At 45.2% G+C, this 27,587-nt stretch overlaps 1 protein-coding gene across 1 annotated transcript; it reads left to right on the top strand.

Moving 5' to 3' along the window:
* The first annotated feature begins 219 nt into the window (after window positions 1-219).
* On the top strand, window positions 220-26,146 carry QDPR (quinoid dihydropteridine reductase). Its single transcript, XM_054485529.2, has 7 exons — window positions 220-540; window positions 3,169-3,261; window positions 8,040-8,136; window positions 10,666-10,806; window positions 20,172-20,280; window positions 21,768-21,851; window positions 25,306-26,146. Exons 1-7 carry the CDS (start codon window positions 439-441, stop codon window positions 25,409-25,411), a joined length of 732 nt encoding a protein of 243 aa, XP_054341504.1. The 5' UTR covers window positions 220-438; the 3' UTR covers window positions 25,412-26,146.
* Window positions 26,147-27,587: the final 1,441 nt, after the last annotated feature.

Here is a 27,587-nt window from a genome sequence, read left to right as displayed (position 1 = left end):
GCAGGTGGGGATATTTAAATCTCTATTTTGATGCACAATTAAAAATAAAAAATTGCCAAAACTGGTCGAAAATTGTACTATACTATATTTTACATGCTTACACTTCACAAATTAATGCTCGTAAAACACCCGCTCTCCACTATCCTCGCCCGTAGCGCCGCTCGCTGCACACCCCGGGGCCCAGCACTTGCCTGCAGGTGGGAGGCGGGGCATCGCTGATGTCCCCGTACCCGGGGTAAGGCCTGGCCGAGGTTACAGTCGCTCCGGGTGTCCGGGCGCCCCGAGCTTGCAGTGCGCTAGGCGGCAGCAGCGGGCGCGGAGCGGGGCGCGGCCGCCGCGCGTTCCCTCTTGGCGGGGTTGGCCGGCCGGGGCGGGGCGCGGCGCGGCGCTCTGACTCGAGGCATTCGGAGCTGCGGGAGCCGAGCCGGCAGGAGCAGAATGGCGGCGGCGGCTGCAGGCGAGGCGCGCAGGGTGCTGGTGTACGGCGGCAGGGGCGCGCTGGGTTCTCGATGCGTGCAGGCTTTTCTGGCCCGCAACTGGGTAATGCTGCGGGCGGGGGGCTGCTGGGTCTTCGCGGGGGTGGCCGGGGGCTTTCGTGTGGAGCCCGACTGGGGGCAGTCTAAAGGAAGGTGGGGGCCCCTATGCACCCCCGACCCGTGTTGCTTGCACGTGCGCGCACTGGTCTACGCGTCTATTCCTGCTTCCGAGTGTGTGCGCACGCCAGTCCCAGGGCGCTGGGCCTTTGCACTGCAAGGGGGTGCTCCGTGGGCCTCCGCCAGACCCAAAAAGTCCGGCATGACTCGGGAGAGAATTCCAAAGGGGAGGAACGGGAGCGGGGGTGAGAGGACGGAGAGAGAGCGTAGAAGGAAGGCTCTGGAACGAGACAGCCCAGTCCCGGTTACCCAGTCCCGCGTATTGATTACTTAACGCCGTAGGACCTCGGTTTCCCCATTTGTACAATGGAGATTCTGACAGTGAGAGTTGCGAGGATTAGATGAGATAATTGGTGTCGTTGCACATAAATTACCTGACGCCTGGTAAAAACCGTTTAAATGCTGGCTATTAATGTTACTATTACTACCCACCCCTGTTCTTTTAGCCCCATTGGATCTGACAGTTTGAAGGCTCAGCACGGAAAAACGCTGACGGCTTCTTTGCTCTGCAAAGACTATTGCAACTACTTTGCATAGTCAGGTGTCAATTTCCAGGAGGCGGCAAGTCGGAGCAGAGCTGATCCATGGCCAAAGACCCTTGACCTCAGCCGCTCAGCAGGCCTCAGCACTTTCCGGATGGAGACCCTGCCAGGGGCAGCGTTCTGGGAGCTTAGTTAGCAGCAGCAGCGCAGCAGCCTGGGCAAGAGTACCCCTGGGACCAGAAAAAGGATCTCAGGATTTTCTTAAAAAAAAAAAAAAAAAAAAAAAAAAAAAATTTAATTTTTATAGATGAAGGGGGCAAAAGTACAGTTTAGTTACATGCATATGTTGTGTAGTGGTGAAGTCTGGGCTTTTAGTGTAACCATCACCCAAATAGTGTACATTTACCAAGGTTTTCTTCTTGCTCAGAATCTGGTACAGGAATATGCTTCTGAAGAATTCAATCACACCGCTCCCTTCCTGCCACCCATCTGCTCAATGCCTGGGGACACTGATGAGGGTGCTTTCCCAGGTCTTCAGAGATGCATGGTGGCGACAGAGGCAGCACTTCTGCCAAGGGCCAGGCACTGTGCTCCCAGTACCAGAGTTCCCATAGACTTTTAATGCTCCCAGTATCTTTAAGGCAGTAGATCCTCTTAGTGTCATGTGTTAGAGGGTGAAGGCTGTGCTTTCTCCTGGTGGTGGCACTTTGGTCTTGGCAGAATCTGGAGAGCTGATTTATCTCTGGCTCTTGGTCTTTCCCCTCCGAACTTCTTCCTGCCATCTTAGGGAGGGCTAGGATAATGGAGATTTTTCATTGTTTCAGTATCCCCCATGGGATAACAAGTTAATTAATAGATGCGTGTTTACAGCTTAAGGTAGAGATAATTATCTCTGGGGACTTCAGACCAAGAGACCCTGAGTAAGGACTGAGCATCACCTGTGCCAGGAGCTTTAGCATCTTCCATTTCATTTAATTCTTACACTGACCCTGTTAATCATTAACAAACAACCTCTTTTGTTGGGAACCTCTGCCCAGCATCGGAGTGAGAAAGCCACTCTGGCAGAGCTGGGATTCCAACCTGATCTCTCTGATTTCCAATCCTAAAACCCATCCCTCTCTGCCATAGGGCAGGGATCCTCTATGGGCTGAATCTGGTCTGCCACCTGTTTTTGTACAGCCCAAGAGTTAAGAATGATTTTACATTTTCAGGTGGTTGAAAATAAAATCAAATGAAGAATGATATTTTGTTACATGTGAAAATTATATGAAATTCACATTTCAGCTCTGAAGATTTATTGGAACACAGCTGCATTTATTTTTTTCCCCTATTTATTGCTGTGTTCTGTTATAATTGCAGATTTGAGTAACAACAGATACCATATGGCCAGCAAAGCCTAAGGTAATTATGATCTGGCCCTTTACAGAAAATTTGCTGGCCCTTGATGTCTCTAGAAGTGCAGGGTTTGTGTTTAGAGGTGAATGTGGAGGAGGAGGGGAGTGTTTGGAGGTAGGAGGGGCTGGGATGGAGCCCAATATAGAGTAGGCTGGCCAAAGACAGGTGCCCCTGGAACATGTGTGAGAGGTCAGTTGCTAGTTCCTTTCTCTGGTGAGTTTTCATTTAAGCCTCTTGCCTGTCTCCACTCTCCTCCTTTTTCTTTTTTTTTTTAAATGGAGATAAGGCCTCCTTCTGTCACCCAGCTTGGAGTACAGTGGTGTGATAATAACTCACTGCACTCTTCAACTCCAGGGCTCAAGTGATCCTCTAGCCTCAACCTCCTGGGTAGCTGGGACTACAGGCATGTGCCACCACACCTGGCTAATTTTAAAATTTTTTGTAAACTGGGTCTTGCTATGTTGCCCAGGCTGGTCTCAAACTCTTGGCCTCAAGAGATCCTCCCACATCGGCTCCCAAAGTGCTGGCATTACAGACGTGAACCACTACACCTGGCCAACTCCTCTCATTTCTATGTGTGACTCTTTCATGGAATAATAACTCACCGCCTCTTAACCAAAGCTGTTTTCTCCTTCCAGTGGGTTGCCAGCATTGATGTGGTGGAGAATGAAGAGGCCAGTGCTAGTGTTGTTGTTGTTATGACAGATTCGTTCACTGAGCAGGCTGACCAGGTAATTTCAAAAAGGCCCCCAAACGTTGTGAGGGGAACCCTGGGGAGAGGTGACCACTGGCTATATGTTCTTCTTTGGCTGTATGTTCTTCCTTTTATTTCGTTTTTTCCCCGAGACGGAGTCTTGCTCTGTCACCCAGGCTGGAGTGCAGTGGCATGATCTCTGTTCACTGCAACCTTTGCCTCCCGGGTCGAAGCAATTCTCCTGCCTCAGACTCCTGAGTAGCTGGGATTACAGGCGCCTGCCACCACCCCCGGCTAATTTTTTGTATTTTTAGTAGAGACGGGGTTTCACCATGTTGGCCAGGCTGATCTTGAACTCCTGACCTTGTGATCCGCCCGCCTTGGCCTCCCAAAGTGCTGGGATTACAGGCATGAGCCACCATGCCTGGCCTGTTCTTCCTTTTTTTTAAAGCTGTTATTTCTCTAACTAGGAAAGCCATTTGTGTTCATTGAGGAAAATTTGGAAAAAGTGAAAAATGATAAAAAGATAAATTATATAATCATTTTGAGTTAGTTCATTGTTAATGTTTTGGCCTATTTTCTTGTCTTTTTCTATGCATATTGTATGTTACTCCTTTTAAAAGTTTAGGTAATTTTGTATTTTATAGTTTACGGTCAGCTTTGTTTTTTTTTTTTTTATACTTAAATAATTCTCCAGATTACTGAAAAAACCTCTTTGTAGATGCCTGATATTCCATTTTGTGGAATGGCCACAATTTACTTAGTTTCTGTTTATTGTACATTTGAGTTTTTTGCAGGATTTTTGTTTTACTATTGTCAAGAATGTTGTGATGAACATCTTTGTCTACATATCTGATTATTATTGTTTTTTGTTTTAAGAGAGTCTTGCTCTATTGTTGACACTGGAGTGCAGTGGCACAATCTCAGCTCACTGCAACCTCTGCCTCCCGGATTCAAACAATTCTTGTGCCTCAGTCTCCTGAGTAGCTGGGATTACAGGCATGCACCCCAATGCCCAGCTAACTTTTTTGTATTTTTAGTGGAGACAGGGTTTTGCCATGTTGGCCAGGCTGGTCTCGAACTTCTGACCTCAAGTTATCCACCCACCTCGGCCTCCCAAAGTAATGGGATTATAGGCGTGAGCCACTGCACCTGGCCCACATATCTGATTATTTAGGATACATTCTAAAAAGTGGAGTTACCCAGTTCACAGCAGGAACACTAACAAAACAGGTTATTTTAAATTATAAAATGATATGCATATTATAAAACAAAAGTCCAAGAAAACTATGTAAATATAGAAATAAACTGTGAAACTGTCCCTTTTCTCCCCATCATAGTATCATTTCCCAGAAGGACGCACTATTAACAGTTTGATGGATATCCTGGTATAAATATCTTAGATGCTCTAGGCTGGGTTCAGTGGCTCACACCTGTAATCCTAGCACTTTGGAAGGCTGAGATGGGCAGATCACGAGGTCAGGAGATCAAGACCATCCTGGCCAACATGGTGAAACCCCGTCTCTACTAAAAATACAAAAATTAGCTGGGCATGGTGGCGCACTCCTGTAGTCCCAGCTATTCTGGAGGCTGAGGCAGGAGAATCACTTGAACCTGGGAGGCAGAGGTTGCAGTGAGCCAAGATTGTGCCACTGCACTCCATCCTGGGTGACAGAGTGAGACTCTGTCTCAAAAAAAAAAAAAAAAAATCTTAGATGCTCTTAAGCAGTGCTTAACTTTCTTGAGAAGCTCTTCTGGTGAGCTGTCTGGATGACTTTTGAGTCAGGTTCTCACTGTGTTGCCCAGGCTGGACTGGAACTCCTGGGCTCAAAGGATCCTTCTGCTTCATTCTCCCAAATAGCTGGGACTTCCCGAGTAGCCACTGTGCCCAGCTGACTCTGTGTTTAATGGTTTTTAGTGCTGCAGCCCACATTCCCAAGGATAACTTCACATCACTGTGTGAAGCGCCATATTTTCCCAACCACTCAGTGTGGCAGGCAGGCAGGCCATTTTACAGTTGTGAAGACAAGTTTGCAGCGACTAAGTGACAAGGCCAACAAGCTACTCAGTGGTGGAGTCAGGATCATAGGTCTCCAGATACGAACTTTAATAAGTTCAGGTGCCGCTTGGTCTGTACGTGGGTCTGCTTTTCATTTAGTTACACTCTCCCTAGTAATCTCAATACTGATGTTTTATGATCCTTATCTGTTTTTTATAACAAATTTTTAAAATTTTAGAAGTGATGCATGTATGATATAGAAAATACAAATAAGCAAAAAGAAAAGGGAAATCATTTATAGTTCTAACATATAGTTAATCATTTATTTATATTTCCTTCCAGTCTGTCTCTCCAAAATATACATGTATAAATCTACACATTTTGAACATAAAACTGTGAGCACAACTCTGCTACTCATTTGCTCTTTCTAAAGTGTCAGTTTGACATAGATTGGAATGTAAAAGCCAGATGACTTATTTTAGCACTTCATTTTTGTTGTTCTTATTTTTCTTAGTGTGGTCTCAGTGTTCCCATACCTAAGTCATATAGATTGGCCTTAGTGAATTTAATAGTGAAAGTTGACATGGCATCATTGTTAGTTGCCAGGCACCATTCTCAGTGCTTTATTTTCATTAACACATGTAGTCTTCATTACATCCCAAAACAAAGCTTCTAATTTTATCCTCCTTTTAAATGGGGGTAACTGAAGCACAGAAAGGCCATGGTATTTGTCCAAGGTCAAACAGAAAAAAGTTTGCATAGCCAGTATTTGGACATGGGCAGTGGGGGTCTGACGGCTGTCCTCTTAACTGCTATGCTAAGCTGCCTTAAAGCAAAATAGTTCCATGTGAATAAAGTAATAAAGGCCAAAATGGCTGGGTGCAGCGGCTCACACCTGTAATCCTAGCACTTTGGGAGGCTGAGGCAGGAGGATCACTTGAGCCCAGGAGTTTGAGACCAGCCTGTGCAACATGGCGAAACCCCATCTCTACAAAAAAATACAAAAATTAGCTGAATGTGGTGGCATGCAACTGTAGTCCCAGCTACTCGGGAGCCTGAGGTGGGAGGGTGATTTGAGGCTGGAAGGCAGAGGTTGCAGTGAGCCGAGATCATGCCACTGCACTCCAGTCTGGGTGACAGAGCCCAGCCTTCTCTGAAAAACAAACAAAAAATAAAGTAATAAAAGCCAAAACTAAATGGAAGGGCAGTGTCTGGGCTTGGAGAGCAGCAGCCCTGCCAGGTGTGGGTCTCTGTAATTGGTGTCTCTTCAGTGTCTCTTCTGCTCTGATTAATTATAGGTTTCTAATGTCCCTGTAGACTGAATGTGGAGGTTGTCTCCACCCAAGGCTTGACAGTAGAGTGCATCTCTAAGACAGAGATTGAGAGATGCGTTTGTGCTTATAAACTTAGCTTTGAAAATCTCTTCCCTCTTCTACTACTCCACCAAAGGGAGGCAATTATCTTTTCCACCATACCCCCAACCTTAAGAATTTCTGAACAAACAGCATAACATTCAGTTTTGTCATGAAACTGGGGAAAGAGGTAATCAACTGAAATGTTCCTGCTGGGAGAGACACAGGGTGTTGATTTAAGTCTTTTTTTAAAAAAACTAAATGTAGAGATGAGGTCTTGTTTTGTTGCCCGGGCTGGTCTTGAACTCCTGGGCTCAAGTGATCCTTCTGCCTCTGCCTCCCAAAGTACTGGGACTACAGGCATGAGCCACTGTGCCAAGCCTGATTTAAATCTTACGAAGATTGGGCTAGGTGTGGTAGCTCAATCCTGTCATCCCAGCACTTTGAGAGGCCGAGGCAGGCGAATCACCTGAGGTCAGGAGTTCGAGACAAGCCTGGCCAACATGGCGAAACCCCATCTCTACTAAAAATACAAAAAAATTAGCCGGGCATGGTGGCAGGTGCCTGTAATCCCAGCTACTCAGGAAGCTGAGGCAGGAGAATCGCTTGAACCGGAGAGGTGGAGGTTGCAGTGAGCTGAGATTGCGCCATCACACTCCAGCCTGGGAGACAAGCAAAACTCCATTTCAAAAAAAAAAAATCTTAAGAAGATTGATCTTAATGAAGCAATTGGGATGTGTCGTCTCAGCCATTCCAGAGAAATGTGGAAGAGTCATGGTGGATGGCCAGAATTGCCTGTCCTGACGGACTGTTCTTTTAATAAATTATAACAAGAGGGCATGCATATATTTTCAATGCTTTAAAATCTCAAACAAACAGAAGTAGAGAGATCATTAAAGTGAACCCCCATGTACTTAATATTACCAACATATTGCTATTGACTGTATTTTTTCTTGCTCATGATTTTTCTTACAATTTTTTGTTGGCATTTTTTTCAGAGTTGCGGTTAAAGGGATTTTTGGATGGGGGTAGGGAAAATAAGGTTGATTTTCTTTTTGGATTATAATTCTGTGATTTGTGAAGAAAGTCTGGAAAGAAATACACCAGGATGTTAACTATGGGCAGGCAGTGAAGCTGTAGGTGCTTTTTTTTTTTTTTTTTTAACCTTTCCCTACTTTTATTTATTAATTGTTTTATTTCAAGGGATGCTCATGTCTTTACCTTTCAGAATGTATACAGAGAGACTCTAGATTGTTTTTTAAAAATCACACTGAAGTGTACTTGGGCTTTGATGTCTAAAATGCTCATCAGAGCTTAGTCTTCCCTCTAATTCTCAAAGTGTTAATTGCCAGGTACTGTAAACTGGCTTAAAAAGAAGAGAAAAAGAAACTGAGTATCTGTAAAGATGCTAGCCTGTGTTGGCTTACCTTACAGTTGATACATGTTTTTGTTCTTGTGTTGAAGGTGACTGCTGAGGTTGGAAAGCTCTTGGGTGAAGAGAAGGTGGATGCAATTCTTTGCGTTGCTGGAGGATGGGCCGGGGGCAATGCCAAATCCAAGTGTGAGTCCTTTCCTGAGTCACTCATTTGTTCTGCTCTGCTCTTTGTCCAGCTGACAAGGATTGGGTTTGCACTAGGTGACAGGCCAGCTGTTTTTTGTATATATCCCAGAATCTTTAGAGTTGCTCGGGGAGAGAGTGATTAATGCACTTAATCCATTTTACGGATAAAGAAGAAACTTCCCCTGGAGGATGTGAGGGGACGGGGGCATTAAGTTTGAGTTTAAAGTAGAGGCAGAATGAAATCAGCATGGCCTGTGCCCCAGGCCATGTGCTGCTATTCAGGCATTGGAGGATGTGTAGGAAGTGCAGAGATCATTTAGAAAGTCAGAAGAAGTCAAACTTGAGATTTTACTAAAGCTGATTCCTTTTTTCATCTTTTCTTTTCCCTTCCCTTCCCTTCCCTTCCCTCCCCTCCCCTCTTCTCCCCTCCCCTTTTTCTTAAGACAGAGTCTTGCTCTGTCACCAGGCTGGAGTGCAATGGTGCAATCTCGGCTCAATGCAACCTCCGCCTCCCAGGTTCAAGCGATTCTCCTGCCTCAGCTTCCCGAATAGCTGAGATTACAGGTGCCCACCACCGAGCGCAGCTAATTTTTTGTATTTTTAGTAGAGACGGGGTTTCACCATGTTGGCCAGGCTGGTCTTGAACTCCTGACCTCAGGTGATCCACCCCCTTCAGCCTCCCAAAGTGCTGGGGTTACAGGCGTGAGCCACTGCGCCTGGCCCATTTTTCAGCTTTTCATTATGGACATTTCTAAGCATACCAGAAAAGTTGAAAGAACAGTTCAGTGAACACCCTTATATGCTCCATCTAGATTCAGTAACTGTTAACATTTGCTGTACTTGAGTTGAGCTTGTTTTCTTGTGCCTGTGTACTTTGTGCATTTTTTTTTTGTTAACTGTTTGAAAGTAAGTTTACACCTCACTGTATTTCAGCATGTTTCTCCAAAGAATAAGCCCATCCTACATTATTATGGTACCATTGTACCTAAGAAAATTAACGGTGATTATCTAAGATTAATGATATTGAGCCCATATTCAAATTTCCCCAGTTTATTCCATGTCTGTTATAGTTCTTTTTCCCTAAACATATTCCACTCAAGGTTTATGTACTGCGTTATGTTGTTTTTAGTCTCTTAATCTAGAAAATCTAGAATTTTTTAAAAAATCCCCTGTGATAAGACTTTTTGTCAAGTCCTTGGGAGTTTTCATATAGCATGTCTCACATTCTGAACTTGTCTGAACTTTTCTTTAAGGTGTTGTTTGACTTGTTCCTCTATCCTTGGTATTCCCCGTGAACTGGAATTTGGGTCTAGAGACTCAGTTAGATTTAGCATAAACATTCTTGAGGTGCGAATTCTTCCTGAGTGATGGTGTGTACCTCATATGACATCACCTGGGAAGCTCAGCATGGCAGCTTGCCCTACCCTTAGGGATGCCAAATTTGATGCTTGGTTGAGATGGCAACTGCCAGACTTCCATTATAAAGGTACTTTTTTTCTATTTGTGGTAAGTCAGTCATCTGTGGGATGTGTGGTACTGTGGTATTGTGTGTGAATGTCCTGTTTCCCAAGTATTATACTTTTCACCCAGTGGTTTTAGGCATTCGTTGATAATCTTTGCCTGAAGCACTTATTCAGGGGTTGGAAAATGGTAGTTTTCTAATTCTGTCATCCCTTCTACATTATTAGCCAAAGCCATTTAAAAAGACATTGACATTATGTGACCCACATGTCAATGTGAGAGTGGTGCTTTGTGAGGTGATCAGGTTAGCAAAACAGCTTGATAACCTTTTTGTATGTTTTGGGAGCAAGAAATGATAAATGTGGATCCATCAGGTTTTTTTCCTAGTCTTTTTTAGTGGGGAAATGCAATTTCTTGTTTATCACCTACCAACCCCTCCTATATCAGGAGGACATCCTTTTTTGATCACCAGGTACCACATGCCCTTCGAGTTGCCCAGTTGGTGGTGTGACATATGTTACCATTTGTTCTTCCTTATGTCTCTGGCGAGGCCGGGGAGTTAAAACAAGTGTAAAATGGCTGTTATTTTAGCTTTCTTTTAAAGAGTCTTTAAAGTTAACATTAAACTTTCAGACATAAAATATGTAGCTCAGTAAAAGCGCTCCTTATAGCTGTACAGTAATAGGCCCTTGGATTTTTATCACAGAGAAAACCTGACGTAGACATATAGGTTCTTATTACAAATCTGATACCATTCATAAAATAAAACAATCTTTGAATTAAAGCCAGTCCAGCAAATCAGTAAACTCTAGGTTTATTTGCTAAAATTTATTGGCAACGTTTTACCAGCGTATAGGTAAGGAAGCTGAACCTCGGGTGATCCCATGGCCTGGATTTGAACCTGTGTCTCTGACCACTGAGCCCTGTGCTGTTTGTGTTAGACCTTGCTGTAGACAGGGACCCGGGGACCAGGAGGGAGGGCTTCCCTGAGTGTGGGGCTGTGTGAGTTGAGCTCACCTTTTGGTTTCTTTCCTGGGAATGCTGAGCCCACATGTTTTTTTCACTCAGCTCTCTTTAAGAACTGTGACCTGATGTGGAAGCAGAGCATATGGACATCGACCATCTCCAGCCATCTGGCTACCAAGCATCTCAAGGAAGGAGGCCTCCTGACCTTGGCTGGTGCAAAGGCTGCCCTGGATGGGACTCCTGGTAAGCCTTTATTTCCCCATCTGTGAAGTGGGGGTGCTTACCTTGCTTGCTGGGGCTGCTGGGCACTTTCATGGGATGAGGACTGTTAAAGCCTTTACTCTCTAAGCTGCTTCACAGATGGATGGATTTTGTCTTCTTTTGGGCCTGAATCATTTTAGGGAGAAGAGTTCTGATCTTTTGTTTGCCTGTCCTTAGGTTTATGGTGGTGGTAAGGAACACTGATCTGGCAACCCCCATTTAGTTTATTTATCTGTGATCTACACTGGAATGAATGGTTTAGTGGATATTAATTAATTAATAAACATGGATTATTATTATCACATTGGATCCATGTGTTCCAGGGAAGCAGCTTAGCAGCTGGAAATAGCATAAGTTTTAGAATGGGAGAGGTTCATTTGGCCAGCACAGTGGCTCACACCTGTAATCCCAGCACTTTTGGGAGGCCGAAGCAGGAGGATTGCTTGAGCCCAGGAGTTCAAGACCAGCCTGGGCAACATAGTGAGACTGTGTCTCTACATTAGAAAAAAAAAAGAGAATGAGAGGGTTGGGGGTGGATTCTTTACCCTAGATGTGTGACCCTGAACCAGTTCTTTGGTCTCTGACCAGATGTCTACTGTAGTTTCCTTAATTGTAAAATAGTGACAATGACATCTAACTTGAAGAGTGCTGTAAAACTGTAGAGGTGTAGCTATGTAGAAAGTGCACATGGTAGGCACCCGTAAATGGTAAGTCTTACTGTTATTCAAAATAAATGGTAGGTCTTATATTCACTCTTTTCATTTCACATATATTCTCACTTTAATCTCATCAATATTATCTTTTTCAGTTTACAGGTTAGGAAACTAAAACTTGGAGAGTTAAGTAACTTGTCTGGGTTTGTGCAGTAAGTAAGTTGCAGACTTACTTGAACCAAAACCCTAATCATCTACCAACTGTGTGTTTTTTCCATTATGTCATTTCTTTTGCATTTTTTGTGACCTGTATTAGTTTGTTTAGGTAGCCACAGACTGGGTGGCTTAAACAACAGAGATTTATTTTCTCGTAACTCAGGAGGCTAAAAGTCTGGAGATCAAGGTATCTGCAGGACTGGCTCCTTCTGCATCCTCTTTTCTTATAGATGGCTGCCTTCTCCTTTTGTCTGCACGTGGTCTTCCCTCTGTGTGTCTGTGTCCTTGTTTCCTCCTCTTCTAAGGACACCAGGCATATTGGACTAGGGCCCACCTTAATGGGCTCATTTTAACTTCGTTGCCTCTTTAAAGATCTTTGAATACAGTCACATTCTGAGGTACTGGGAATTAGGATTTCAATAGATGAATGTTGGGGGGAATCCATTTCAGCCCATAACACTCCCTGTGGGATAGGGCTAAAGGAATTTAAGCAGGGGTAGAAAGGGGCAGCATAGGGAGGCAGGAAGTGTCTACCTCAACTACCTAAGTTGAGCTCTTCTTTTAAAAAAATGAGAGCTTTTGGCTGGGCGCGGTGGCTCACACCTGTAATCCCAGAACTTTGGGAGGCCAAGGCGGGTGGATCATGAGGTCAGGAGATCAAGACCATCCTGGCTAACATGATGAAACCCTGTCTCTACTAAAAATACAAAAAATTAGCCAGGTATGGCGGTGGGCGCCTGTAGTCCCAGCTACTCGGGAGGCTGAAGCAGGAGAATGGCATGAACCCAGGAGGTGGAGCTTGCAGTGAGCTGAGATCACGCCACTGCACTCCAGCCTGGGCGACAGAGCGAGACTCCGTCTCAAAAAAAAAAAAGGAAAAAAAAAAAGCGGGAGCTTTTTTTGACTCTCTATTGAGTGGTAGAGACCTTGGGACCCTTCTCAATTATTTATTTTTTTAGGGACAGGGTCTCTCACCCAGGCTGGAATGTAGTGGTACGATCCTAGCTCACTACAGCTTGGAACCCTGGGCTCAAGCAGTCCTTTGCCTCAGCGTCTTGAATAGCTGGGACTGCAGACACACACTGCCATGCCTGGCTAATTTTTGTATTTTTGGTAGAAACAGGGTCTCGCTATGATGCCCAGGCTGGTCTCAAATTCCTGGCTTCAAGTGATGCTCCTGCCTTGGCCTCCGAGAGCACTGAGACTACTGGCACAAGCCACTACACCAGGCCCCTTCTCAATTTTAATACAACTCACTGAACTGTGAGGCCGTGACTACTAGCAATACCTTGCCTCTCATTTTCTTCTTCCATTTCTTAGAGCATGTGATGTTACAAGTCAATGGCTATAGCAATCATTGATGCTGTGTAAATGTTAGCTGTCTGGTTGGTTGAGATCTGATTTTTATTTAAGATGACATGGAACAGAGGCAGTAGAAAGTAAACAGAGAAATGAGTCTTAGCTTGACATTTTAAAAAACAAAACCCTAGGACCAAAAGACTGATTTTTCTAAATGACAGAAGAGTCTCCTACTTTCCTTTGGTTTGCAAGTATCCTTTGATTACATTTTGGGTAGTGGTTAAGACTGTAGGCTCTGGAACTGTGCATGTTGGTCTTCTGTTAAGGCTCTGTGACACATTTGGCAAGTTACTTCGCCTTTCTGAGTCTGCGTTTTGTCATCTGTAAAATAAGGTTAAATAGTGTCTCCTTTATATATATGGTGGTTGTACCTTGTAAATGTCTCAGTGGATCTAAATGGATGAGAAAAGTATTACAGAGAGTCAATAGTAAGTGTGAGCCATTATTATTATTTACTCTAGGCTTATTTCTGCCCAGCTGTTCTGCCTCAGATGTTAATGAATTTGTTCATCTTTAACCTCTTAAGTTAGATTTTGTTAGCCATTAATAATTGGAGTCATGATATCTTTTAAGTATGCTGCAGACCTCAGAAAAATCTGGGGAAATAGATCTACAGTTTGGAAGTAAATGATGAATCAGGCTTAGTAGTCCCTCAAACTCAAGAAGATTTGTTTGCACATGAGAAGTTTTTCACTTGGAAGGATACTGAGAAAACCTCACCCTCCTCTTTCCAAGATTATATTTCTAGACTGTCTTCTGTAGGACAAACTGTATTAAAATGGTGTTCACTTTTGTTTACCATTACAGGATCTGTGCTGTGATTGGAAATCAGTTTTGGGGGACAACATTGATCATTTAATAATTTGGAAGTGTTGACCTTCTTAGTGAAATGCCTTTTTTTTCATATCTTGCAAATAACCCCTTTTGTGTGCCCAAGGAAAGGTCATTCTGTAGAATTAAGCCATTACGTTTGCTATTTGCTTGTTTCTTTCCTTCGTCCGAGTCCCTGCTCTTGTGTTGTGTTGTTTGAATGGAGTGAAGAGAGAGCTCTGGGATTTTGAGGACCAGGGCTGGGTTAATGAGCACTTATGCCCTGGTTTATTTTAGTCACTGAAGAGTTTGTTATGCCCCCTGATTAAACAGAGAAGCTAAGGATGGTGAAATATTCTTCTTGTGCTTCCCAATAGCTCTTTGAGACCTTGACCCTCTTTTGCAATTTGAGGTTGTTGTTGAAGCAGTTTTGTGATTGATCCCTTGGCTGGGCTGTCATCCCCCCACCTCCCGCTGGACTTGTGATGCCTCCACAGCGATTACATTTTAAACAGTGTGTGTGCCGAGGATTTTAGGGAGCCTGATGACCTCTAGAAGAAATAGTGGTTTTCAGAAGGTGGAGAGGTTTACAGTGACTCATCATTCCTTCTTGTTGCTGTGATAGCAGTATTTAGTGAGCAGCTACAGTTGGGCACAGTGAGGGAACATAAAGAGGAAAGAGACCCCATTCCTGCCACATGCCTGCGGCGCAGAGGGAAACCTACCTTAATAAAAGACGTCCCTTGCTTCTGTCAGCAAATATCCATCGAATAGTGGAGGAAAGGGAGACCAATAGGTAGCAGGTATACACAATGTCACAATTTGCTCAAATGGTACACCCTAAACTTCTTTAAGTTTATTGTGTTTCAGTTATACCTCAATAGACTTGGTGAAAAAGAAATATTTTTAGGCATCTGTCTTCTGGGTGCTTGGCTTGTTGGGCTAAGCTTGATCTTATTTCATCACTAGAGGTAGGTCCTATTATTTTCCCTTGATTATGGAGGAAAAAATGTTCAGTGATTTTAGGTGCCTTGTCTAAGACAACCTGGCTAGTTAGTAGCAGATTGGTCTGAGTAATACATTGATCAGTAATTAATATATAATTATAGTCAGTAATTATAGCAATTACTGATAATATAATTATATAGAGATAATTATATAGTTATATTGAGATAATATAATTATATTGAGAGCCTCCTCCGGCAGCAGGGGTGCTGGTGGTGTGAGTGTGAGACTGGGCTACATTACGGTCTAAGCAGAGTGCTCCTGGGGGGGTGAGTCCACCTGTGAAAAGGTTTTGTTGAAGGAGCTAATTCAAATAGGGTCTTGGAAAAGGACTTGCTTTGACAAATAGAGCTTATGGGAAAAGACAAGAAGGCACTGTATTAGTTTTTATTTAAATAATTTAACCAGTTTTTAAACTGGAAAACTAACCAATCATGTAGTAAGAATTCACATGGCACTAAAAGAAACACAGTGAATAGGAAGGCTCTCTCCTACTCACACCCCTGATCTCTATGGCACTCCCTCCCAGGCCCAACTGCAGTGATGGCTTCCCGGGTGTCCTTCGGGAAGCATTCTGCGCCCATTCTACTGTGCGCCCATGTCACATTCACATACTTTTTAAAAAGCACCATAATTTGGCAGGGCGCAATGGCTCATGCCTGTAATCCCAGCACTTTGGGAGGCCACAGCGGGTGGTTCACCTGAGTTCGAGACCAGCCTGGCCAACATGGTGAAACCCCATCTCTACTAAAAAATACAAAAATAACCAGGCGTCGTGGCAGGCACCTGTAATCCCAGCTACTCAGGAGGCTGAGGCAGGAGAATCGCTTGAACCTGGGAGGCGGTGGTTGCAGTGAGCTGAGATTGCACCACTGCACTCCAGCCTGGGTGACAGAGTGAGACTCTGTCTCCAAACAAACAAACAAAAAAAGAGGCTGAGGTGGGAGGATTGCTTGAGCCCTGGAAGTCAAGGGTGCAGTGAGCTGAGATTGCACCATTGCACTCCAGCCTGGGCAACAGAGTAAGCTTGTCTCAAAAAAAAAAAGAAAGAAAAGCACCATAATTTGATGACTCAGTAGAGGCTTTTCTGTGCCTTATTCTTTTCACTTCATCATAGATTAAATAATTTAAAAGTTAGTTTGTCTGGAATATTGAGAAACTCATGAGTTACTGAGAATCACCTACCATAGTTTTAATGAACAGAGCTACCAGTTTGTTCTTTTTTTTTTTGAGACAGTTTTGCCCTTGTTGCCCAGGCTGGAGTGCAATGGCGCAATCTTGGCTCACAGCAACCTCTGACTCCTGGGTTCAAGCAATTCTGCTGCCTCAGCCTCTGGAGCAGCTGGGATTACAGGCATGCATCACCACCCCCAACTAATTTTGTATTTTTAGTAGAGATGGAGTTTCCCCATGTTGGTCAGGCTGGTCTCGAACTCCCGACCTCAGGTGATCCACCTGCCTTGGCCTCCCAAAGTGCTGGGATTACAGGCGTGAGCCACCGCACCTGGCCCCAGTTTGTTTTCTCATTCCCACAGTTTTTGAGTGCCCACCATTTGATTAAGCCCCATTATCCTCCTTTGAGAAACCCACCTATTGCTCTTTTCTGAAAGCAATGAATATTTATTTATTTATTTATTTATTTATTTTACTTGTTTTTTTGGAGACGTGGTCTGGCTCTGTCACCCAGGCTGGAGTGCAGTGGCGTGATCTTGGCTCACTGCAGCCTCAACCTCCTGGGCTCCAGCCATCCTTCCACCTCCGCCTACCGGGTTGCTGAGACTACAGGCGCGCGCCATCACCTGGCTAATTTTTGTATTTTTTGTGAATACAGGGTTTCACCATGTTGCCCAGGTTGGTCTCAAACTCCTGGGCTCAAGAGATCCACTTGCCTCAGCCTCCTAAACTGCTGGAATTACAAGCCTGAACTACCTCACCTGGCCAAATAAAGTATTTATTGAATGTCACCTTTTGGTTTGGGATACATTGGTGAACAAAAATCCCTGCCTCTGTGGAACTTACTTTCTTCTGGGAATGAAAGAGCCCTTTCGAGTTTATGAGGCGTGTCACGTTTCACGTCGTTTTCAGGAAAGCCTATGACCTGGGCATTGGATCCTATTTAGCAGGGAAGAACCAGAGGCTGAAAGAGCTGCTCGCCGAAGTCACAGTGGTGCGGAATCACCTGGGTTCCAAGCCCTGGCCTTGAAGTCCAGATTCTGGGTTCTTTCTGGTGTGCTGTGCCATTCCTGGGAGCCAGGGAGCTGCCTTGTGCTTCTTCGTCTTTCTAACACTGAGCCTAGGGATTCCCACATAGAAGAGGCTCCATGACATGGGGTGGGGTAAGTGGGTTTTGATGCCCGGGAGCAGGCAGACCCTGGCAGCCCCTTTCCAGGCTCTGGCTTTACAGGCAGCAGAGTGATGGCAGGTCGGTTTGATGGTGTTAAGGCCAGAGTTGTCACCATCCCAGTCATGCCACTGTCCTTCCATCGCTGATAAGGAAGGAAATGCCCCGGATGGGCCGCAGATGACTGCTTGATCTGGAGAGGAATCATGTATTATAATATGAATAATGATGAGCTGGGAGAGTGGGAGAAGCATCACCCCCTCCCTGTCGCAGTCACTGGGAGAACATCTCCCTGGCAAGGTGCTGAGCAAAGCCCCTCCTACACCAGGCTGGGCTCCCTCCGCCCTGGTCGGTCGGGTTCTGTGCATGGCCTCCATGGTTTCCAAGTCCCTTTTTGGATGCGGTCTCCTCCCATCCTCAGCACGGCCTTGGGAATAAATTGTGATCTGAGATACCACTCCCATTTACAGATGGAAAAGCAGGCCCACAGAACCTGTGATTTTTTTTTTTGGTGGCTGGAAAGGCAGGAGTTAGGGCTGCACTCTTTGAATTCCAAGTTGATGACCCTTTTTGCAATTCCTATTGCTGTCCGAGGAAAAGGAGTTGCCAGTGACCTGCTGAGAGTCATGAATGACAATAATGGCCAGGATTGAGTGTTCCTCTGTGCTTGGTACTGTACAAAGGGGATTTGTTAACCTGGAAAAAAAAACAATCAATGGAGTTTTATTACTTGACATAATTAAGGAGGATGCTGGAAGTATTCTCCAAAGCAGCGTCTCTCCCAGGAGGGTTTCATGGGGTGATGGAGAGTGGAGAGGGTGTGTCATTGCATATGGAGGAGGGGTCCCAGTGGCACAGATGCAGTGAGTCATCACGCCAGCACATAGTCACATGTTCTGGTGATGTAGCTATAGCTCCTCCCGGGTGCAGACTGTAGCACGGTAATGAGGAAAGTCCACTTGGGATCATCTCTATAAGTTGCTGGTTTCACCTGACCTGGTGACTGCATTCCATGCAAGTTGTGGGAAAAACCAGGCTGAAGGGCAGGAGGCTGTGAAACAGGCCAATTGTTCAAGCTGATGAAACTCCTATAGTCCCTGGAGACCCTCCCTGTCTGCTACATTTGTACATGGTATTTTATTTGATTGTTGTATTATCCTTAGCATTTGGGATTGTCATTCCCATTTCACGAAATGGGAAACAGAGGATTCCAAGGTTTAGTAGCCTCTCCCAGTGTCAGTCACTAGCAAGCAGCAGAGCCTAGACACGAAGCCAGGTGGTTGGGTTCCAGGGCACATTACTTCTATTGATTTGATGGGAAACCTTCATTGAGTGCCTGTCCTGTGCTAAGGGTATGCTCACAATTAACTACTCTATTCCTGTGTGTTGTTGTGAGCCCCTCTGGATCACACCTGAGTTTATACTGATAAGGTGATTAGTAGATTGGGGCCCCTAGACAGTCTCAGGATGGAGCTACTTCTTAGAATGACCAAGCAATTAGGAGGTTAGAACTTTCAGCTCCACCTACTGACCTCCTGGAAGGAAGTAGGCTGGAGATTAAGCTCTATAAAAACTTCCAGATGTGATAGGCGTCTGCGCTGGGAGGATGGCGTGGCTGGAGCAGGCGTGGAAGTTCCACGCCCATCCCCTCTCCTACCCTGCCTCTGTGTCATCCCACCTGGCTGTTCCTGAGTGTATCCTTTATAATAAATCAGTAACTATAAAAAAAAAAGGGTTTGCCTGAGTTCTTCAAGCCATTCTAGCAAATTATTGCACCTGAAGAGGAGGTTGTGCAAACCCCTGATTTAGCCTGTCGGTCAGAAGTCTAAGTGGCCCAGGACTTGTGACTGGCATCTGAAGTAGGGTAGGTCTTGTGAGACTGAGCCCTTAAATCAGACGGGAGTACGGTGATGTGATCATAGCTAATCGAAGCCTTGACCTCCCCCAGGCTCAAGTGAACCTCCCACCTCAGCCTCCCGAGTAGCCGGGACCACAGGCATGTACCAGCAGGCATGGCTAATTTTTGTAGAGATGGGGTCTCACTACGTTGCCCAGGCTGGTCTTGGAACTCTTGGGCTCAAGGAATTCTCCTGCCTCAGCCTCCCAAAGTGCTGGGATTAAAGGCATGAGGCACTGCACCTAGCCGGGAGTTCTAATTGAATTGTCAGACACCCAGTTGGTGTCTGGAGACTTAGAGAATTGATTGTGTTAGAAAACACCTCAAACCCGTTTTACAGATGCAGCAACTGAGGATTAGAGAGGTTTTGGGAACTTTCCCAGAATTTCTTTAGTGGTAAGTGGAGGAACTGGGATTTGAATGTGTGTAATTTAACTTTAAGGCCTGTACTCCAAATGACTGCTTGATTTTGCTGTCCCATTGAGTACCACTGTGTGCCAGGTGCTCACAAGCATTTAGTGATCAAAAGGTTCAGAACCCATTTCTTGCCTGGGCTTTAACCTCTCCATCAGCTTTGGCACAAGTCTGTGTGTGAGCCTGGCATGTACTCAACCTGTCTTGAGTCTTGGCTTCCTAAGAATAAAAATAAGATCAACCTTCTGGCTTTTGTAATAAATGTTAAGTGTTAGATGAATAGTAGGTACACCTGAAATGTCATGTCTCCTCCACTTTTCTCTCCATAAATATTCATTTATCTTTTCTTCCTGGCCTCTTCTGGGCCCTGGAATGCCGCACCTTGGATGCACCGGTGGCCTGTGTAAAGCCTGTATTCTTGGAAACTGGCCAGAGGCCATAACTCCCAACCCACCTGTTCCCATCCCCTATTTCTCATGGCTCTCTGCCATTTTTTGGTGGGGGTTGGTGAGGGCGTCCGGCCTGAAGGAGGAGGCCAGACGCAGCTATTTATAAAGTTTTCAGGGAATAGAGATCGCAAGAGAAGATTGCATGTCCTTGCTGTCCCCCTGGCTGCCAGTGGTCACTGAGCCATCTTCTCACCATTTCCCAGGTATGATCGGGTACGGCATGGCCAAGGGTGCTGTTCACCAGCTCTGCCAGAGCCTGGCTGGGAAGAACAGCGGCATGCCGCCCGGGGCAGCCGCCATCGCTGTGCTCCCGTAAGTGCTTGGGGTTCCCTGGCTGCTGCCCACCTCTGCCCCACTGCTGCGGGTGACCGTTTGTCTGACTGTAGCTTTCCACAGGCTGTGTGTGCTCTCACCTCTGGCTCTGAAACACACCAAAGTCTCTTAAGATACTTACTATCTTAATCTGTTTGAATTGCTCTAACAAAGTACCTTAGACTGGGTGATTTATAAACAGCAGAAATGTATTGCTCACAGTTCTGGAGGCTGGGAAGTCCAAGATGAAGGCACCAGCAGATTTGGTGCCTGGTGAGGGCTCATTCCTCATAGATGGCGCCTTCTATATGTGCTCACATGGTGGAAGGGGCAAATGGGCTCCCTCCAGCTTCCTTTATAAGTATGCTAATCCCCTCCTAAAGGCCCCCAGTTGTCTCCTGCAGACCCCACCTCTTAATACTATTACATTGCAGATTGCGTTTTGTATGTGAGTTTGAGGGGGATACATTCGGACCATAGCAATACTTCAAGTTTTGGGTTCTCCTGGGCTGTCCAGAATGTTTGATTGGCTGGTTGGATGGGTCTGTCTTTTTTGCTTCTTTTTTTCCTCTCCCTTTCTTTTCTCCCTTCATCATTTCTTCCTTTAAAATTAGACTACACATTTTACTTTTTTATACGTAGTTCTGTCTTTCAAGTCATTATATGGGGTGTGTGTGTGTGTGAGAGAGAGAGAATATGGGAAACTGTTGGAGGTGTTTCTGTTGGTCATCGGGGGACAGTCCCCCATCAGCCGTCCCAGGCAGAGGCAGCTGCTTTGGAGGGAGGCTACTCCTTCTCGCTGGAAGGCTTCCAGCGCCAGCAGGCTTGCCTCTTGCCTGTGGTCCTATAAAGGGATGCTGAGACTGTAGGGAGTGCACTGATTGACTTTCTGGTTCCCTTTTAGTTGTGAGGTTCTGTGATTCTGTGACATGATTCCCACAGCTGTTTTGAATGATTCGAATGATTCCCGAGGCCTGAATGTTCTTGGGAGATTCATGCATATCTGAATTCTGTATTCTTCTGCCAAAAATCTTAAGGTTTTGTGGGAAATAGCCACATATTTAAAATTTTAGTATTTCAGTATTCTCATATTTAAAGGCATATTACTATCTTAAATCCTTAGAAATGAATGTGCTGCATGTTAGGGAGTGAATAAAGACACAGCAACAAAGCAGTTTAATTCAGTGAAGACTGTTTTTAAAAATGGCAAAATGTGGCTCCTTCTGTTTTGTTCTTATTTGCCTAAGTGGTGAGCCACGGCACACCTTATTGAATTATGCTCAGATCTGGCCTTTGCTAGCGGGGACAGCTTCCTGCTCTCTCTCTGCTTATCTCTCTGTCTGATCTTTCCATGTAAACAGCACCCTCAGTGCCAGAGGCTCTAGGCTGTCATGCTGTATGTTTGCGTTTTCCTGGCCAAGGGGGACTGGGCACCTGTTGTTAGGAAGGAGCGACATGAATGACATGTTTATCTGTGTCCATTGCAGGGTTACCCTGGATACCCCGATGAACAGGAAATCAATGCCTGAGGCTGACTTCAGCTCCTGGACACCCTTAGAATTCCTAGTTGAGTGAGTATTATAGTCATGTCCATGACTGAGCAGCTTCCAGCCCCTATTCTCTGCCTGCTCTGGTCCAGAGGACAAGTCTGTGTTCCCTGAGATCGTCAATCCGGGTGGTCTTGGGAGGTCTCTGGGACTCTGAGGATGCATTGCACATCAGACGGAATCTCAGGGTAGCTGGACTTGGAGACAGGCAGCAGAGTGGTGGAATGGGTAGTGCCAACATGAATCCTGGCTCCCTCCCTCACCTCCGGCCATGCTGAGCACATTATTGACCTGCCGAGGCCTCAGTTTCCCCACCTGTATCATGAAGTCCATCATGCTTGTTAGGAGGATTAAATGTGATAGTGTGCGCCAAGCACTCGACACAGTGTCTGGCCATAGCAAGTGCTCAGTGATCCCCAGCTGCAGTTTGCGTCGTTACTGCTGTGATGAGGAGACTCCATGGGGGAGGGGGACACCAGGTAGATGGCCTGGGGGCACATGTCTGAATCTGTGTCAAGCCACAGACCCACAGAAAGTGCCCTTTAATTTCCGAAATCCTTTTTGCCCGTTTGTGAATATGGGTGGCATTTGAACGCTCATGGGACAGAGAGCTGAATTCCTCCTTTGTGTTTGTTTAGGTGTCAGTTCCCCAAGCCTCTCTAGTTAGTAAGCATGTGTTCATCGAGCACCCACTATGGGCCAGGTGCTGCCCTCGGCTCCGGGGTCACAGTGAGGACAAAGATGGGATCCCTGCCCACGTGGAGCAGGGGTGCCGAGAGGGTCAAGGTGACAGCCTGACCCAGCAGTGCCTCTGTGTAAACTGCTTTGACGACTGTTTATAAGAGATGTTTGTGAAGTTAGCAGTGTGCTTCTGGCCTGATGTCACAATCTCATTTAAATTAAATCGGGAGAAATTTGGGACTTGCGTTTTATGTTTGAAACGTATACTTACAGAACACTTTTTATGTCCCAGTCACCATTCTAAGCACTTCATAACTCTTATTTAATGCTCATAGCAAACTCTGAGGGAGGAGCTGTCATTTTTGTTTGAGGCTTAGAGACTTGGAGGGATGGCAGGGGCTAAGTCACTCGCCTAAGCTCACACAGCACAGCCAGGATCTGACATAAGTGGTGTGGCTGCAGAGCCTATGGTCTTAACTGGTGTGCTGACAGTTATTTCTATCTATGCCAGGAATCATGCTTAATGCTTGATTTGCAGGGAAAAAAATTGAAGTTGTAGAGGAAATCAAGCTTTGAATTGTGTTTGTGTTTGAATTTCTTTTTAAAGGCCAACACTCCCAACCACACTTGAGATATTCATCTAAGACCTAGACTCTTGATGGAACATCTGGGATCTTGTGTCTGAACTCGTGCTGAGCCACAGACCCACAGAGGACGGGCTGTCACAGGCCCCCTTTTGTTCTAGAGATCACATCCACCCATTTGTGGTATTTGAAAACTCTCAGAAAAGTTGGCATAAAGTTTGCTTTGGCATAAAGTTTTGCTTTGGCATAAAGTCTGCGAGCACATCCTTCCTCTACTATCCCTGGTTAGAATGGCGTTCTCGCTCACCTATCCACGCTGCAGATGAGGGTGAAGGAGAAGTAAGACCATTTAAAACATGCATTGCAGCAAACCAACATGGCACATGTATACCTGTGTAGCAAACCTGCACGCTGTGCACATGTAGCCTAGAACTTAAAGTATAAAAAAACAAAAAAACATGTGTAACCAACACACAAAACCCTACACATCCAAACGGCACTGGTCTCTTTCAGAGCCTTCCCTCACCGAGACCTGCCCTGTCCCCAGAGATGAGGCCATGACATGACAGTACTTTAGAGAATTTTAGCAACGCTTTGTTTTTTAAGCCCATGTGCTCAAATGAGCTCGTTCAAACCCCAGAGTGGGGGCCTGAATGATTGGACCTTTACACATCAGCGCTGGCCCAGAAGGTTACAGATCGGTACTGGGAGTCTGCCAGGAAGGAACTGCTAAGCGCTTTCCAGTTAATAAAGGTCTGAAGTCTCAGCTGGTGAATTGTCAAAATGGATGATGTACTCAAATGTAAATGTTTTGTGTTAAAGAATTATCATCTACTTCTTGTTTCTTGTGAATTTCTTTTGCCCTTTTTCATTCCCGTCTTCTTAGAGGGTCTTTTTGACTGCCGCAAGTGGGGTCAGTTGCTCCTCTCCTCAGATTTGTGAAAGGCCCTGTTACTGTATTTAACATTTTATTGTAATAGTCTGTTTTTTTTCTATCTCTTTTTCCATGGTTTGGCACAGCTGTGGGTACTCTATAAATGTTTGATTAAAAAAATGCCAAATAAGTGAATTCCGTCTGTTTCTCTCATAAATTTATGAGAAGGTAATATAGCAAAGTATTGTGCATATGTCTCTCTCTTTGAATGAACTAATTAAAATCTTTAAAAACAATTTTTTTTTTTTATTTTTTGAGACAGGGTCTCACTCTGTCACCCAGGCTGGAGTGCAGTGTCACGATCACAGCTTACCCTAGCCTTGATCTCCGGGGCTCAAGCAGTCATCCCACCACAGCCTCCTGAGTAGCTGGGACTACAGGCATGTGCCATGCCCAGCTATTTTTTGTGTTTTTTTAGAGGTAGGGTTTCACCCAGTTGCCCAGGCTGGTCTCAAACTCCTGGGCTCAAGTGATCCACCTGCCTCAGCCTCCCAAATTGCTGAGATTACAGGTGTGAGCCACCACCCCTGGCCAAATTAAAATCTTTTAAAAATCACAAAAGAATTCCAACAATGTAGAAACATACCAAAATGAAAGTTAAACTTACGCCAAATCCTGCCACTCAGAGATTAGAACGAGTACACCACTGAACTCACTGGGGGCCTGGGTATGTGTCCATCATGCCTAGTGGCTTTTATTTATTTTTTATTATTTTTTGGAGATGGAGTCTTGCCATTGTGTCCAGGCTGGCCTCAAACACCTGGGCTCAAGTGATCCGCCCGCCTTGGCATCCCAAAGTACTGGGATCATAGGGGTGAGCCATAATGCCTGACCTTTAGTGGCTTTTATTTATTTATTTATTATTTTTTGTGAGACGGAGTCTCATTGTGATGCCCAGGCTGGAGTGCAATGGTGCGACCTTGGCTTACTGCAACCTCTGCTTCCCGGGTTCAAGTGATTCTACTTCCTCAGCCTCCTGAGTAGCTAGGATTACAGGCACGTGCTACCATGGCCAATTTTTGTATTTTTAGTAGAGATGGGGTTTCATCATATTGGCAAGGCTGGTCTCAAACTCCTGACCTCAAGCGATCTGCCCGCCTCGGCCTCCCAAAGCGCTGGAATCATGGGGTGAGCCATGGCGCTCAGCCCTTAGTGGCTTTTAAACAGTCGCTGCTGTGCCACCCCTTCCCCCCACCCCACAAGCCGTCACTGTGAAGGTCACCATGTGCCCAGATTTTTGCTTTGAGAATATACAAAAAACTTTTCTTTTCTGTTCCAGAACCTTCCATGACTGGATCACAGGGAAAAACCGACCGAGCTCAGGAAGCCTAATCCAGGTGGTAACCACAGAAGGAAGGACGGAACTCACCCCAGCATATTTTTAGGCCTCATCTCTGTGCCTGTGAGGGGCCTGCCAGAAAAGTCACTAACCTATCTCAGTGTGGCCTTGTCCAGCCTTGTGTTTTCTGTAACCCCTGTTTGTGGTACGAGATAATGAGTCCTATTTTTCTCTCATGTAACGTGCATTTGCTCTCCTAGGACAGTGTAATACATTTATGTGAAGTAAAAACATGCGAGACTGGCGGCCAGCAAATAGCATCCGTCAGTCTGTGTTAACTGCATAGGGAGGGCTCTGCATAGCACCTGCTATAGTGGTGTCATGTTGGATCACTTTTGAGAATGTTTATCTGTCCTTGACAGTGGCTGTCATCTTGACTACTTTATTGATTTGTTGGTATTGGGGACATTTTAAAGGCTGAGTTATTTTTGAATGTCGTGTTTATGTCATAGATGTAGTTTTTGCAGCCTTGAATTAAACTGCCTTAAAACTCCTTTTGTGGTATAAGCAAAACTCCGTGGACTCTGTCCTGGTATCCTTTTCCTGTGTGGTTGCCCCGTGTCCTCTGGCCTAGGGTTAAGTGTGCAAGATAACTACTTGTGAGTATTCAGAATGTTGTTCCTAATAAATGTACTTGTTTTCTGTCTTCTTTAATCAAATCACATCTTATATACAGCAGTCAGAGATGAGTACACTAGAATCATGGATTGCTGGAGGTTTTTTAATCTGGTGTTCTCAGAAGGGCGTGGGTTTAAATCCTGAAATAAATATTTCAACACAAGAACACAGGCCTGATTCTGCCTTGGACATGTCAAAATCTGGGGGTGATGGGATGGCCCTGTGCATTTAGAAGCAGCTCTCCACATATGGCCAATGTAGACTGTCCTGGTCGAGAACTAGTAGTGATTTAATCCAACCCGATCATTTTACAGGTGAGGAAACTGAAGCCCAGAGAGACATTACCTTGTTGCCAGTAACTGGCAGAGCTAAGTCCAGATCGCTAGTCACCAGACAGTTGCTGTTTTTAAACGCCTTTACCACGTATTTTCTTTCTTTTTTTAGTGAGGTGAAATTCACATAAAATTAGCCTTTTTTTGTTGTTGAGACGGAGTCTTGCCCTGTTGCCCAGGCTGGAGTGCAGTGGCGCCATCTCGGTTCACTGCAAGCTCCGCCTCCTGGGTTCACACCATTCTCCTGCCTCAGCCTCCCGAGTAGCTGGGACTACAGGCGCCTGCCACCATGCCCGGCTAAGTTTTTTTGTATTTTTAGTAGAGACGGGGTTTCACCGTGTTAGCCAGGATGGTCTTGATCTCCTGACCCTGTGCTCTGCCCACCTCAGCCTCCCAAAGTGCTGGGATTACAGGCGTGAGCCAGTGCACCCGTCCAAAATTAGCCATTTTAAGGCTAATTTTAAGTACTAAAAGTTAAGTAGGTGAGCAGTTCAGTGGCATTTAACACATTTACAGTAGTGCATAATCACCACCTCTGTCTAGTTCCCAAACGTTTGTATCACCCCAAAAGAAAAACCAGAGCTCTTCAAGCAGTTCCTCCCCATTCCTGCTCCCTAACCCCTGCAACCACCAATCTGCATTTTGTTTCTGTGAATTAATTCTGGGTATTATTATTTTTTTTGCGACAGTCTTGCTCTTTCTTACCCAGGCTGAAGTACAGTGGCATGAACATGGCTCACTGCAGCCTTGATTTCCTGGGCTCAAGCAATCTTCCCACCTTGGCCTCTCGAGGAGCTGAGACTACAGGCACGTGTCGCCATGCCCAGATATTTTTTAAAGTTTTTTGTAGAGACAGGTCTTGGCTATGTTGCCTGGGCTGGTCTCAAACTCCTGGACTCAAGCAATCCTCCTGCCTTGTCTTCCCAAAGTGCTGGTATTACAGGCGTGAGCCATTGCACCTGGCCTCTTCTGGGTATTTTGTATAAATGGAATCAGTATGTGATCTTTCGTATCTGGCTCCTTCTACTTAGCTTTATGTTTTCCATGTTCTTCCCCATTGCATCATGTATCAGTACTTTATTTCTTTTTGTGGCGTAATATTCCATTATATGTATCCACTGCAATATTGTTTACTGATCTGTTGATAGACATTTGGGCTGCTTCCACTTTTTGGCTGTTGTGAGCATTGCCGCTGTGAACATTCATGTATAAGTGTTTGTGTATCTGTTTTCAATGATTTTGGATATATACCTAGGAGCAGGATTGTTCGAC

The sequence above is a fragment of the Pongo pygmaeus genome, chromosome 3 (assembly GCF_028885625.2).
Source record: "Pongo pygmaeus isolate AG05252 chromosome 3, NHGRI_mPonPyg2-v2.0_pri, whole genome shotgun sequence".
Taxonomy (NCBI): Eukaryota; Metazoa; Chordata; class Mammalia; order Primates; family Hominidae; genus Pongo; species Pongo pygmaeus.
The sequence above is the reverse complement of the archived record's forward strand: the minus strand, read 5'-3'. Positions and strand labels throughout refer to the sequence as shown.